General features: G+C 43.2%; 1 protein-coding gene across 2 annotated transcripts in view; it reads right to left on the bottom strand.

The window, feature by feature from the left end:
• Positions 1 to 1848: 1848 nt before the first annotated feature.
• Positions 1849 to 15935, bottom strand: part of CPVL (carboxypeptidase vitellogenic like) — a 72051-nt gene continuing 57964 nt past the window's right edge. For both annotated transcript variants that reach the window (XM_048511871.1, XM_048511873.1), the window contains exon 14: positions 1849 to 2074. In XM_048511871.1, the coding sequence (XP_048367828.1) occupies positions 1973 to 2074 (102 nt within the window). In that variant the 3' untranslated portion in view covers positions 1849 to 1972. The remainder of the gene's footprint in view (positions 2075 to 15935) is intronic.

Below are 15935 nucleotides of genomic sequence, written 5' to 3'. Positions count from 1 at the left end.
TTTAATTAAAAAAAACCAATCAACCAGTGCTTACTGTGTCCACTGCCCAGTTGATTACCTGAGAGCCTGATGTTGCTGAATATAAGTCTACAGTCTGGGAGACCCAGGCTTGAATCCTCACTCTACCATGGAAGTTTGCAGGTTGACCTTGAGCAAATCACCCACTCTTAGCTTAACCTACCTCACATAGTTGTTGTGAGGACAAAATGGAGGAAGGGAGAATAGTGTAAGCCACTTTGAATTCTCATTCAGGAGAGTGGTAGGGTACAAATGAAGCAAATAACTAAATAAATAAACAAACTTGTTTCTATGAAGCTTAGCAGCTGCAAGCATTTGAACATTGACACCAAATCACTATATTACTATATTCGTATATCCCTATAGTGCAAATGTAGAACTTAAAAAAAAACTGGAATAGAACATTATGAAAATTGTTTTGGGAGAAAAGGCGGCATAGTTTGAAATGGACAATGTGCTTCAGGTATGCTTCATAAATAGCCATACATGCTATTTGAAATTTCCACCCCCATATTACTTTACATGGAACTGGGGCAGCAATGGATAACAGCGGGGTTAAAATGACAATATGAAAGGGCCCCATGTAACAATAGGCTTTTCCTGCATGAGTTGTTTACAATGAATATTGCCACCAAATGCTACATTTTTTCCTTTGAATTTTGCATGGTTTTTTTTACTCTGTTTGGTTCTGGAAACATTTTTCTGTCATCTTTCCTATGTTTTTCCCCAAAAAACCTTTTACTGTGATTTTTTCCCATTCTGTTTCCAAATCAGTTTCCCTTGACTGTGTGAACATGCTGAAATGGCCTTTATTTCTTGCCCCACAAAACAGCCAGCCCTCATCCACACTCCCATGTACTTGCCCAACCTCCCCTTCAGTCATTTTCTCCTTGCCCTTTTCCTCCATTTTCTAAATGAATTTTAAATATTTTTTCCTCTATCATATTGAACCGGTGATGTAATATTGAGGCAGAGATAAGAAGCAGAGGTGACTATATCAGTTTCATATAAAGCTTGCAATATGCTCAGGCACAGAAAACAAAGAAACAGAGGCTACTGGATGTGCTTTGTCAATTTCACATAGGGCTTGTGATATTAACATTCAGGCAAAGAAACAAAGGTCCTTTCCGCACGGGCCATAAACGGCACCCTGGGGACGGCAAAAACACCATCCCCAGGGATCCGTTCGCACAGGTGGCGCTGCCAAAACGCAGCAGCGCCAACCTGGCTCCCCTCCCCCTCCCCCAGGGCGGCGTCAGGCCGCCTCCGCAAACCTCCCTCCTGGAGGGAGGTTTTAGGCTAAGCTATTTCTTAAGCGCATTCCCGGAGGCTGATTGCCAATGGCTTTCCACCGGGAATGGCAGCTGTTTCCATCCCTCTCCCACTCACCTAGAATTAAGCCTCCATTGCCCTGCTGGCCTCCGTAGACCCTCCCTCACTGTCCTCCGACTCCTGGAGGTCGGAGGGCAGCGTGGGCGGGTCTACGGAGACCAGCAGGGCGACAGAGGCGACGAGGTGAGTGGGAGAGGGACGGGGAAGAGGCGGCTCCGTGTGGAGCCGCCTCTCTTGCGCTGGCCTCTTTGGGGGCCGCTTGCACGCTCTCATGCGAACAGCCCCCGCTTCCCCACTGGCAGAATTCCTGCCGATGGGGAAGCGCCCTTTCCGCAGTGCGGAAAAGGCCAAAGACTCTAAAACTATCTCTGCATCTTATTTTTGCTAGAACTAGTGGAAGCACTAGTTAACAGCCACTAAGATGAAATCCCCCCGCTCCCTGCACTACAGTTTTACCACCACATATTTTATTTAACAAGAAAACAAATCACATATTAGTACTTTTGTTACTATTTTAATGTTCAATGTCTTTCCTTAGCCAAAGCTTCTCTAAATGCCATTTAACACTCTTCTTGAGAAATTCAGAAAGTCCAAAGCATTAAAGCTGTTTTCCAGTGTTCCATTAGGGTTTCCATCCTTTGTTTGATATAAACCTGTCAATCATGTCCAAAGATCTTTCCGGCTGGTCATAGGGCAGGATGTGTCCTCCACCTCGAACAATGACCTGTAGAATTATAAATAAATTAAAAAATGAACAATAAGCTCCTGAAAAAGAAATGCTGTTATCAATACTTTGGATTTTGCAGCTGTGTTAATTCTGCAGAATCGTATACTTTGCACATATTATTCACGTACCAGGTGCAAGTACTGTAAGCAAGCTCGTCATAGCGTTAATGAAAATCAAACAGACTCCACAGTGAAATGAAACAGATGAGCACTAAATGAGATTCCACATCTATACACACGTGGAGCCTGTGTTCCATGCTCCCTATTTTCCATGTCCACAGCTAATACTGTCAAAGCCCAAGTCCCACATTATGTTTTCCAGTTGGCTACATTTGTTCATGTCCAAACTATACATATGTCACCTGCAGTACAATGGATGTTTATGCATCTTCAGAAAAGAGAAAGGATTGGGCTACCACCTCAGAGATTTTTCAAGGGATTTTCAGCATCATATGCACACACTTGCAGCTGTTGGCTAAGTATGGATAAGTACTCTGGACAAAACAAAATGATAAGTAATTCATGCTGCTTTTCTAATTCTTCAGTATTTTCATTCTTAGATGCCGTCCTTATGGAGTTAATCCAAATTAATCAAATGTTCATCACTATATGATAGAAGTAAACAACAATGGGACAATGTCTTCATGTTACTCTAGAGAGGATCTTTGCTGGCACCAACAATCAAAGTCTGGAGCCTTGAAGGAGAAAAAAAGAGCCAGACTTCCGTCTGCAGTTCTCTGGCACAGACACTTCTGCGGAAGCACAGAAGGACACTGATGTGATAGTTGAATTGTATAATGAATCCTTTAGGTTTAAACATGAGTTTGGTAGCATAGATCTCTATTAAATCTGAACTGTCTGTTAAAAAAAAAGTTCCCGTTCCATTTTCTCACCACAGAAAGGATTTGTGTGTGTATGTTAAATCTCTACCATATAAATCCTCCAAAGATTTAGACATTTGATGCTCGATTTGCATCACAGATCCAACTTCAATATGAGCACTGAAGCCAAAATTGCTGCCCCTACCATGATGACAGACAACATTTATAAGTTGCGATCTCAATACCATCTACAGAGAGAGAGAGAACTCTATCAATTTAAAAGTAGAAATCAGAAGGTCTATTTGAATGAGGGATGCATGGGCTTTCACAACTAGCACTTACCGCACACCAACAGTTTTGGTGGCATAGATGTCCACTAAGATGTACATTAATTTGGCATGCCTTTATAAGAATCTCAGGAGAAGGACACCATCCAAAAGCACATAAGTGCAAGGCAAGGAGACTTCTCAAAGCCACAGCTTTTAAAACAGTGTATTTTAACAGGGGTTATTTCTTTTTCTCCTTGTAAGGCTGCTGAATCTGGAAGGTGGGGCTTAACAGGGGTTAACAGAGTTCATCTCTTGTTCCTCTTTGTCCTGAGAGGTGGGGCTTTTGTCCTGAGAGGTGGGGCTTTAGTTCAGTCTCTGGAACCAGCAGAGAGGAGTAGCAGCAGAAGAGACTTGGCCAGGAAGAGCAGAGTGACCTGCTGGTGTTCATTTTGGAGGGCTTTTCTCAAAGCCACAGCTTTTAAAACAGTGTATTTTAACAGGGGTTATTTCTTTTTCTCCTTGTAAGGCTGCTGAATCTGGAAGGTGGGGCTTAACAGGGGTTAACAGAGTTCATCTCTTGTTCCTCTTTGTCCTGAGAGGTGGGGCTTTTGTCCTGAGAGGTGGGGCTTTAGTTCAGTCTCTGGAACCAGCAGAGAGGAGTAGCAGCAGAAGAGACTTGGCCGGGAGAGCAGAGTGACCTGCTGGTGTTCATTTTGGAGGGCTTTTCTCAAAGCCACAGCTTTTAAAACAGTGTATTTTAACGGCGCGCACAATTTTAATTTAATTTTTTTGTTTTTTAAATTAATAAGGACATATTTGACAGATAGTACGTGCAGATAGCTCCAGGGGGGCAGTGACTAAAAGCTTAATATTTAAATATCTAAACAAATCAGATATGAAGGCAGAAAGCCAGCAGGGGGATGGGGGCTTTCCAGTGTTTTGCACTGAGTGTCACATGTATGACTATCTGCCACTAGGACAGAAGTTGTGGGTGTGCCCTCGCTGCAATGAGCTCCTGGCACTCAAGGAACATGTGCGTTCTCTTGAAGCCAAGGTGGCAGACCTGGAGAAGCTGAGAGAGGTAGAGAGGGGTGACAGGCAGAGGCTTTCAGGGGCCAGTAACAGCCGGGTCCCACTCCCAAGGTGACATCTCTTCAGATGTCATGGAGAATGAAGGCAGGGGATGGAGGGTGCCAGTCTGAGGGTGGGGAAGATGCTCCCTTAGATGGGATCCCCTTCCTTAACTGGTGATCAGCTATCCTCTCGCACTGAGGATACCCCTACGGGGAGGTGGGGAGCTCCCTTGTAGTGGGTGATTCGATCATTAGAAATGTAGAGAGTTGGGTTTGTGAGAGGCGTGATGACCGCATGGTGACTTGCCTGCCTGGTGCGAAGGTTCGCGAATGTCCGCGCTTCATCTAGATAGGCTTTTAGACAGCGCTGCGCTGGAGTCGGCAGTTGTGGCCCACATTGGCACCAACGACATTGGGAAATGTAGCCGGGAGGTTCTGGAAGCTAAATTTAGGCTGCTAGGAAACAGGTTGAAGTCCAGGACCTCCAAGGTGGCATTCTCAGAAATGCTACCCGTTCCACGCGCAGGCGAGCTAGGCAAGCGGAAATACAGGGTCTCAATCGTGGATGAGAGGTGGTGTAAGGCAGAGGGTTCCAGATCTGTCAGGAACTGGGGAACCTTTGGGACCACGGTAGGCCTGTACAAGCGGGGCCGGGCTTCATCTTAACCAAGAGGAACCAGGCTGCTGGCACTCCAACATTAAAAAAGGCTGACAGAACAGCTTTTAAACTGATCACTGGGGGAAAGCCGACAGGAGCTGAGGTGACTTTGGTTAGGAATACAGGTATCTATGGGGATGCAGATAGAGAGGGAGGTTTTTCTAAATCCAACCACATACCTTGAGGAACATAGCAATGTGCCTGTGACAGGGATAGTGTCTACAAAAGACTTGAGGGTAAAGCACATAAATCCCAGGTTAAGGACAGAGACAGGGTATACAGGAGTCTCTATTCTAATAGTAGAAGCATTACGACCTAAAATGGGGAGCTAGAGTACAGAGTTTTGAAGGAGGGACTTTGATATAGTGGGCATTACAGAGACATGGTGGAATGAGGAGAACCAGTGGGATGCTGTTATACCAGGCTACAGGCTCTATAGGAAGGATAGGACAGAGAGCATTGGGGTGGAGTTGCCCTTTACATCAAAAGAGAGCATAGTATCACATAAAATAGACAATGCAAAGGGGAGCTGGTTCCCCTACAGAATCACTAATGGATATCAATACCAGGTGTGAAGGACAGTTTAATATTAGGAATATATTATCGTCCCCTGACCAAAGTGCACAAAGAGGATTCTGAGATGGAAAAAAAGAAATTAGAGAGGCCAACAAAAACAAAAATGTAGTGGTAATGGGTGATTTTAACTATCCCCATATAAACTGGAAAAAATGCATGTTCAGGTCATAGTAAGGAGAGAACATTCCTGGATATGCTAAATGACTGTAGCTTAGAGCAGATGGTTTGTGGAACCAACCAGGGGAGAGGTGATCCTAGATCTAATTCTATGTGGGACCCAGGACCTGGTGCAGGAAGTCCAGTGTTGTTGAGCCGAGTAAGGGAACAGCGACCACAATGCTGTCCAGATTCAAGTATCTCAGCATCTGGGAACAAGTGGCAACTACTAATGCTAGTTACATTAAGCCCTTCAGAAAGGGAAATTTCTCAAAGAAGATGAGGGGATATTAGTGCGAGGGAAGCTGAAAGGGAAAATCAAAAAGAGTCAAAACTGTCCACAAAATGCTTGGAGGTTATTTAAAAACACACAGTAATAAAAAGCTCAGCTGGAATGTGTTCCCACAAGGTTAGAACAGGCAGCACCCAGTCCAAAAGAAAACCACCATGGTTAACAAAGAGAGAGGGTTGAGGAAATTATCAGAAAAAAGAAAATGCTCTTTTAGAAAATGGAAGTCCAGTTTGGCTGAAGAGTAGAGGAGAATATGAGAGGGAACACAAATGGTGGCAAAAGAGAAGCAGAAGTTAGCTGTAAAGGGAGGCAAAAAAAAAGGATTATGAGGGAGCAGCATGGCTGCAGAACATCAAGACCAGCAACAAACAGTTCTTCAAGTACATCCAAAGCAGGAAGCCAGCAAAGGGAAGTGGTAGGCCCGTTAGATGACAAAGGAGACAAAGGGTGTGCTTGCTACAAAGATGGCAGGGGAAGATTGCAGAGAAGCTGAATGAATTCTTTTGCATCTGTCTTCACCCAAGAGGAGGTGAGGGAACATTCCTGCACCTGAACCAAGCTTCTTAGGAGGCCGAATCCGAGGAACTAGCAAAGATAATAGTGGTAGACAAGGAAAGAGAAGTTCTGGCAGCCATTGATAGAACTGAAATGTTACCAAATCCCTGGCCCCAGTGCATTCACCCAAGGAAGTTCTTAAAGAGCTCAAGCTATGAAATTGCTGATCTTCTTACTTTTAATATGGCAACTTATCCCTGAAATCAGGCTCCACCCACTGAAGACTGGGAAGATGGCCAATGTCACACCAATCTTTAAGAAAGGATCTAGGGGGGGGACCCGAGGAAATTACAAGGCCAGTCAGTTTGACATCTGTTCCTGGTAAATTAGTAGAATCTATCATTAAAGATAAAATTGCCGAAGCCATAAAACATGTAGAAAAGCAAGACCATACTGAGAACCTGCTGAAGAGTCAAGCATGGCTTTTGCCGAACCAAATCCTGTCTTACAGAACTTACTATGAGAGTTCTTTGGAGGGTGTAAACAGGCATGTGGACAGGGATGAACTGGTGGACATTTGTCTACTTGGATTTCCAAAAGGCTTTTGACAAAGTTCCCTCACCAGAGACTGTTGAGAAAACTCAGCAATGAAGGAATAAGAGGGGAAGTCCTCCTATGAATTAAAAACTGGTTTAGAAACAGGACACAAAGAGTGGGTGTAAATCGGGAAGTTCTCACAATGGAGATGTCCGGGAGTGGTGTCCCCAAGGATCCGTTTTGGGACCAAGTGCTCCTTTAACCTATTCATAATAAATGACCTGGAAGTAGAGGGGTGGGTAAGCGTGGTGGCCAAGATTTGCAGATGATACCAAATTATGTAGGGTGGTAGGAGAACCACAAAAGGATTCTTGAAGAGCTCCAGCCGGACCTTGATAAATTAGGTGAGTGGGCTCCAGAAATGGCAAATGCACAGTTCAATGATAGCAGCAAAATGTAAAAAGTGATGCACATAGGGGCAAAAAATCCAAACTTCACATACTGCGCTACAGGGGTCAGTGCTACCTCAGTCACAGACCAGGAAAAGGGATTTAAAGCGTCTTAGTTGATAGTTCCATGGGAATGTCAACTCAATGCCGCGGCAGCTGTGAAAAAAGAGCAAACTCTATGCTGGGGATCATTAGAAAAGGAATTGATAATAATAAGGCTGCAAAAGATTCCAGTCATGCCCTTATATAAAACAGGAAGAGATGCTGACCGCTGCTTGGAGTACTGTGTCCAGTTCTGGTAAGTACATCTCAAAAAGGATATTGAGGGGAGATAGAAAAAAAGTGCAGGAGAAGGGCAACAAGGATGATTGAGGGACTGGAGTACACTTCCCTATGAGGAGAGGCTGCAAGCGTTTGGGACTCTTCCCAGTTTGGGAAGGGAGAGGCGGCTGACTGGGGGGGATATGATTGAAGTCTACAAAAAATTATGCATGGGAGTAGAAAATGTTGACAGAGAAATTTTTCTCCTCTTTCTCCACAATACACACTAGAATCAGGGGGCATTCATTGAAAATGCTGGGGGGAAGAGTAGGACTAATAAAAGGAAACACTTCTTCACACAACGTGTGATTGGTGTTTGGAATATGCTGCCACAGGAGGTGGTGATGGCCACTAACCTGGATAGCTTTAAAAGGGGCTTGGACAGATTTATGGAGGAGAAGTCGATTTATGGCTACCAATCTTGATCCTCTTTGATCTGAGATTGCAAATGCCTTAACAGACCAATTGTCGGGGAGCAGCCGCAGAAGGCCATTGCGTTCACATCCTACATGTGAGCTCCCAAAGGCACCTGGTGGGCCACTGCGAGTAGCAGAGAGCTGGACTAGATGGACTTTGGTCTGATCCAGCTGGCTTGTTCTTATGTTCTTATGTTCTTATGTTCCATAAAAGCCCACCCAATTGGGGAGGGAGTGGGAGGAGACCTGTATCTGGATTGCTGTTGCACCAAGAAAATGTATGTGAAAATTACCTTCAACATACATTCTTACATACGCAGCCTCCCAAATTGCTAATGCGTACACACACCATTTTCTCTCTTAGAATAAACAATTTGCTTGTGTGTCAGATTCAGAAAAATACTGAAGGCACAGGGATATAGCCACGGTTCAGCATCTTGGCTTTCGCTAGAAATGCACCTCCTTTCAAGGGGTGAGGAAGAGTTCAGGTTTCATGCACAATCCACTGCTAGTCTTTCCCCTTGCAGAAACCAGATGTGGTAATTTACTTGGGATGCATGCTCTACCCTGATGTTAACTGGCTTTAAACCACAGCCACCACACTAATTTTACTTTGGCTTTGGGATCAGTTTAGAACATAAATGCTGGCTGTGCTTTACATCCTTCCAAATGGTGCTCCTCACTCTGATCCAATCACTGGCCTAACTAGACACTGCTAAATGCTCCATGGAGGTTGTTCCAGGCTTGAACATTAATTAGAAAAACTAGGGGATGGAGAGATCACGAAAAGGACTGTTTCAGTCAAAGTAGTAAACAGCTGCATTTCTCCTCTTTCTCCATCCAGCTTCAAAGGCACACACACAGCATTGGGAGGGGTCAATTAGCCAGGGCTCTGCTCCAAATGGCATCTATGCACAACAGAAAAAGAACAGCGCAATTCAAAGCCTTTGCTTATATTTACTGTGACCCAAATTTCCTCTTTGACCTCCACATTTAAAAGTAAAGGAGGGCAGCGGCTGGAGGATATCACAGAGCTGCCTGATTATGGATCTTCAAAAGAACTAAAAGGCTAAATCCCAGTATGTTAAAAAATATGCATCTGCTGGTCAGATGCTGTACTGTATCATAAATGTGAAATGAGTTGTTAATGTACATACACAGAAGCAGTTTGTATATCAGCATCAGTTCAAGGAAGAAAAAAAATGACCTCATCTTTAAAATTTACATATAAAACACTTAAGAAGTTTGCAACTGCAAGATCCTGAAACTTAACTTTGGCTCCTTCCGACCATGCAGAATAATGCCCTTTCAACACACTTTCACAATTGTTTGCAAGTGGATTTTGCTATTCCGCACAGTAAATCCAGCTGCAAAGTGGATTGAAAGTGCATTATTCCGCATGTGCAGAAGGGGCCCATGGACTGGATGCAACATTTTGGAATCTTCCTAAACATTCTATGATCGGGGTGAAAATGTCACACAGGATACAGACAAACTAGCCAACAAGCAATTTCCTGCAAAGGAGTGAAAGGAGCAGGACTGTATATTATTTGCTACTTTGAAAAAGGACAAGAAGGAACAAAGAAAACTTTGGAAACTGTAGAACTTAATGCCAGAGCAAAAGAGAGCAAGATTAGAAAGCAAGATTAGAGCTCTGGTTCAAATTCCTACTCAGCTATGAAGGATGCCAGGTGAACTGTAAACCTGTTTCTTCCTCTCAGCCCAGCTCCCAGTTTGTAAAGATAAAATGGGAGATAGGGGAATCATAAACACCATCCTGAGGTCGAGGATTAAAACAAATGTGGAAGAAGGAGGGAATGCATTTCTCACTTGTTTAAAGTCAGCCAAATCTTTTGCTGCATATCTTGTCAGCAGGAATTTCAAAACAACACTGCTGAGAGCCAGGGTGGTGTAGTGGTTAAGAGCAGGTGGACTCTAATCTGGAGAACCGAGTTTGATTTCACACTCCTCTACATGAGCAGTGGACCCTTATCTGGTGAACCAGGTTTGTTTCCCTGCTCCTACATTCCTGCTGGGTGACCTTGGGCTAGTCACAGTTCTTTGGAACTCTCACAGCCCCTCCTACCTCACAAGGGGTCCGTTATGAGAAGAGGAAGGGAAAGGAGTTTGTTGCCTTGAGTCTCCTTACAGGCGAGAAAATTGGGTACAAATCCAAACTCTTTTTCTTCTCCCATCATCTTTAGACTAGTGATTCTCTGTGGCCATTTAAGCCAGCAAGCAGAATGTTGCAGAACAGATGTGACATAAATGCTCAGGCAAATAGCAGGAAAAGTCAAGCTGTACTTCTAAGATGATTAGCAAGACAGCACAACTAGCCAATGACTTGCTTCACAAACAGCCACATAGCTAGGTGAAAATAATATGCAGTGTCATGTTGTAGAACCAACTGGATAATGAATGTGGCGTTTATTCATTTATTGGCTGAAATGTTCTGGGGGACCAGAAAATTCTAAACCTTTGAGCACATCACTTACTACACTTCACTGTTTAAGTACAATTAGGCAGAGCTTCCACTGAGGGAGCTTCAAACAGGTTCTATTATAAGTGAATATTGGCCATCCATGGTCATTCGTGTATATGTACTCATCTTGCTGGTCAGAACCTTAGGAATCTTGGAACCCATTGGATAGATAATGAGCAAAAATACTATATGAGAATGGGCAAATTCTAAGAAATCAGAAATAACAGGAAATGCGGTAAGCTAAGCAGAAGAACACAGAATATGTTGGAAGCAGAGAGACAACATGGCTGGGAACAAATAGTGCAAGCTTTCGAGAAAGTAAGAGTGAGAAAATCTTATCTAAGCTCAGGCAACTTCTAGCCAACCAATTTGCCAGAAATGATACCTAGGATCACCAAGCCTATCAGATTGCAGGTTGCCTATATACTTATAAGGGAATCACTAAAAAAAGCTTCTGTGCCTTTATTCTGCAAAAAAGTTGATAACCTCTTCTACAGGCTTTGGGCAGGCCAAGCTTCAACTTCAAGAACAGGTATGCTTGATCAAAAAGGAACAATTCTTGGCAACCAAGCTATTCTTTTGTTGGACAAGTACCAGACTCTATACTACAAAAAACTGTGCTACTCCACAGCTGACAAAAGACTGAGTAACAGCCCAACTGAAGAAGGCCTGAGTACTAATGAAAGAAATGAAAGACATTTCAAATGCTTGAGATGCAAAGGAAGAAAGATTAAACAAAAAAGTTTAAACGAAAAGTCTCAACCATTTTAAAATGGACTTGTATATACAGTGAGTCATTCTTCTTGCTTGCTTGCTTGCTTGTTTATTTATTAGATTTTAAACCGCCCATCCCCGAATCTGAAGCAACAATATCTCAAGCAACAATATGGCAACTGAAGAGTTTATTAGGCTGTTTCCGCACGGCCTCCTGCCGCCCCCACGCCGCCAAGAGTGCGGGCAGCGTGGGGGCGGAAGCCCGTTCGCATGCAAGCATGCGAGCAGGTAACTGAACGGCAGGCGGCAGAAGCGGCTCGCGTGGAGCGCCTCTGCTCCCGCCCCACTCACGGTGTCCTCCTGCAAATTAAGCCTGCGAGGCGTCACAGCCCGCCCGCGCTGCCCTCCGACCCCTGGAGGTGGGAGGACAGTATGAGCGAGAACTCTGACGGCCCATGAAGCTGAATGAAAACGAAGAACAAGCGTCTTCCACGGCCGCGGTTAGCACCGCGCCCGCGGGAAAAGCGCTCCCTCAACAACAACCCTTTAAAGGGTTGTTGTTTGGCGGCTTGATGCAGCCTGGGGGGAGAGAAGAAAGAGTCAGGTCGCGCTGCTGCGTTGCAGCAGCGGCATGTCAGCAATGACCTGAAGCCTTTTTGCGCCCAGGCGTCATAAATGGAGCGTCTTGGAAATGGCCTTAGATACAGAAGAAAACTATTGTATGACTGCTTCTTTTCTTTTTTTAAACAGTCAATACAACTCCCATAGTTCTGGCCATCATTTTTGGCCAAGGTTACGGCAGTTATCTCCTTCCCAATCCAATACAGGAGGGGAAAAAACATTACAGCTCACATATTCCCTGGCAGAAAATGATGGCCAGAAGAATGGGATTTCAATCACCAGTTAAAGTTACCTATTACCCCCTTAGCTTTTACAAAGCTTTTTATGCCTTTGTAACTTTATGTAAGGGAATGCTTGTTGTGGTTTTTTCCCCCTCTAGCATCATTTTCCAGCTCTTGGAAACCCTTTATTTGTATGTGGTGGGAAATGCCTCCTATTACTAAGTAATTACTCAGTGCAGCAAGATCACAGATCTAGTCTTTGGTAGAAATGATTATGACTGGAAGAAAAGCAAAGGAGTATACAGTAACAGTGCAATTCTATGCAGAGTAACACCTTTCTAAGGCCATTAACTTCAAAGGATTAGGATGATGTATCTCTGCTTAGGTTGGAACAGGGGTAGGGAACCTGCGGCTCTCCAGATGTTCAGGAACTACAATTCCCATCAGCCTCTGTCAGCATGGCCAATTGGCCATGCTGGTAAACTGATGGAATGCTCAGTTCCTAATTTATCTGGGCTCCCTGAACAACCAACATGCTTGGTGTCTCCCTAGGCACCCTGTTTCAGAATCTTCCTTCTTATGCAAAACACAACCTCTACCATTTCTTCTGTTAGTAACCAGATATTTCGACCACAGGAGAACTGCTGGAAAAGCAGCAAAATTTACAAAGGAATTGGATTTTAAACCTTTTAAACTTTATATCCAAAGCCATCAGGATATGTTAAGAACACTTTTCTGTATGTAGTTTACAAACTCAATAAAAAGCTACATGAACTACCAAAACTTCACAAATGTACAGAAGGTTCTAGAAAACTACTGTCATACTATGTGGTATTAGGAACTTAGCTCATCTTCAAAGTATGAAGCAAACAGCTGTACTTTATGTCTGACAAGGCTTTGTTAAGCCAAGATTTTTCTTGTTGGGAACTAGCTGCCCTTGGTGGTTATTATCCCAAATCTATTTAGCAGTTCCTTCCTCTGATTAGAAATACATTTATTCATACTGACTTACTGCAACTTCAGCAGTCTTCCCATAATCCTTGCAAGGACCCAATTTCAGAAAAGAACTTAGCCACATGACTGGAAGTGAAACCTAAGCTGGTTGCTGACTATAAGCCAAGCATTCTCAAATCATTATGAAAAACCCAACAGGAATTGTTTCTAAACTTCATACTAATGGAACAATTTTATCCTAGTAAAACAACAGTAAGGTAGATAGCTATTACCTAGAGACTATATCCAGGACATCTGTAAATTTGAGAGTTTACCAACTGCCATTTTTTTATACTGCCTAACAATTTGCTTCCATCTAAATCAGCTACAGGTTAATATAGTCCATCATATAGTCCGATATGGTATATAGTCCATCATATAGTCCAATATAGTCCAATATAGTTTTCACCAGACTCTTGCAGAGAATCCAGTACTTTTTAGTGAAGACAAAAGTGTTTTGATTTATGTTTTCAGGAATCAGCCAATTTTATACAATATTTTAAATAAGGATCTTCTATTAAACCATTCTAGGTTATGGATCAGATTTATAAAAGCAGCTAGATAATGGGCATCTTATCTACTGAGCTTATACAAAAATGTTATTTCCCAAGTATGTCTACCACTTAAATCATTAGCAGCTTTAAAATAGCAACCTAGCAAAACACGACTGCGTCCCTATTCTAAGAGATGCTGCACCCATAAATGAGTATTGCAGAAGAATGATAATGGTTGCTCTACCAGCACCACATCAGACTCACTGACTTGAATTTGCAACTAAGCTCTCCTTAATTATCCCAAACTAAAAGTTGCTTAGAAATGTTTTAGAATGTTTTTAGTACAAGCTAGTTCAAGATTAACTTTTCTGAACTTCCCCTTTATGATAAGTTAAATCTCTGTGCTTTTATTTTTTGTAGGATACTGGCCCGTTTACAAAAGAAGAAGATGGGTAGGATTGAAAAATGTAATATATTCATACTATGCATAGATTTCTGGGTGTGTATGTATGATGAATCTAAGCAGCATGCAGAGGCAGAAACCCCTCTTGGTAAAGTATTAATCCCTCACAGAGCTTGAGTGTGTGAGTGACAGACTGAAAGTGGGTGGAGTTAGGAAGGCAGAGCTTCTAACAAAAATGCAAGGGGTTCAACTCTGAGATCCAGAGTGATTCGACATGCATAGAGTCTGTAAATAGATCTGTGGGGTTGGCAAGGAGAGAATATTGGAGGAAAGGGACCATACTCTAGCCATAGAGGTGAATTGTCTTCTAGGGAGAGAAGAATTCCTAGCCCAGGTTCTGATAACCAGCACAATTCAAGACACTCCAAAAGCTAGTTTGTCTTCTAGACTGAGCAGATACAACTGAGGGAACTGACTAATTGAGAGTTTGTGCCAGAGAGAGACCATTTTCAAGTCAGGGGAATTTTACACTGCATGTGGGAAAAGAATTTTCATCCCTGGGTCTAAGGAGGCATTGCTTCTAATGCTGTGAGGTGAACAGAGTTAGGGGAAGTTTTAAGGAAAAGGGAATTGGGTGGATACTCTTTTTTGATAGCTTACAGATCCTAGAGTTAGCCTGTGCACCTCTGGGTTGAAGCCTAAGATGAAACCATGTAACATCTAAAAGTATTCCAAAGTATTGAGACTTCTGACCAGCAAAACACCATCGAAAACATCTTCACATCTGTGTAAAAAACTGGTTCCCTCTTTATTACCCATATTCTGTCCTATCCTATTCCCCTGAGATGTTTACTAAAATTGTACTATTTTATTTGGTGTACTTCAAAAAAAGAAAAATAGTCACGTTGTGGTTAATAAAGATAAAACTCACTGCATGAAGGGGAGGGGGACCCCCTCTGTTCCCTAAGATGGTTCAGGTATACATTTATTTTTATTTATTTTTAAGGGGAAGAAGATGGAACAATCTGCAGGAAACCTCCTCCCAAGAAAGTGGTGTGTACAGAGAAAGGCCCATTCCGCACGGGCCACTGAAGCGGCTGCCTCATTGTGGAGGCAGCAGCCGTGCAAACAGTGCCCCAGGGATGGTGTTTTTACCATCCCTGTGGCGCTGTTTTTGGCCCGTGCAGAATGGGCCACAGAGAGAGAGAGAGAGCGAGAGAGCTGACCAGCAGCAAAGATCAGAAGAAAAGATTAGAGCATTTTTTTGCCATTGGATAAAAGGGAGATGTGGGAGACTTTACCCCTCGTGATCCCATGCTTTCGTAGTATAAAAAAACCACCAGACTGAATTCCAGTAGCTGTTACAGGAAATGCAGGAGCAGAGAATGTTTGCAAGAGCCCACAATGAAGCTCATTATGATGCACATGAACACACTGAATCACTTGTGATAAGCCACTGCAGCGCAATACAAGACACTCAGTTATGTATTTGCAGCTGCTGGGCAGGAAAAAAGTCTATGCCTTTTTTCTTTTCTTTTTTTTAGCTAGCAGGGATTAAGTATGAATGCCATCTTTGTCAACAGTGATCAAAGACCACAGAACTGATCTATGTTTTCTGTTGAAATCAATTAAACTTCCCCCTGCAAGGTAATCATTTTTCCCTGAAAATTAGAATCTGCATTGAACTGAGAAACATTTGAAATGAGCTCCAACACATCACGAGCTGCGCTAGGCTGCAAGGTGGTAGGACCAGGATCATATTACCAGCACTCCTATGGTATTCAACCATGGTGCTGAGGCAAACAATGGCAACTGAAGCACAAACACGTTCTGTAGAGCACAAGCTACAGAACATGAAAAGCAGATTC

Source organism: Sphaerodactylus townsendi, linkage group LG11 (genome assembly GCF_021028975.2).
Source record: "Sphaerodactylus townsendi isolate TG3544 linkage group LG11, MPM_Stown_v2.3, whole genome shotgun sequence".
Taxonomy (NCBI): domain Eukaryota; kingdom Metazoa; phylum Chordata; class Lepidosauria; order Squamata; family Sphaerodactylidae; genus Sphaerodactylus; species Sphaerodactylus townsendi.
Note: the sequence above shows the minus strand (reverse complement) of the source record. Positions and strands in the feature narration are given on the sequence as shown.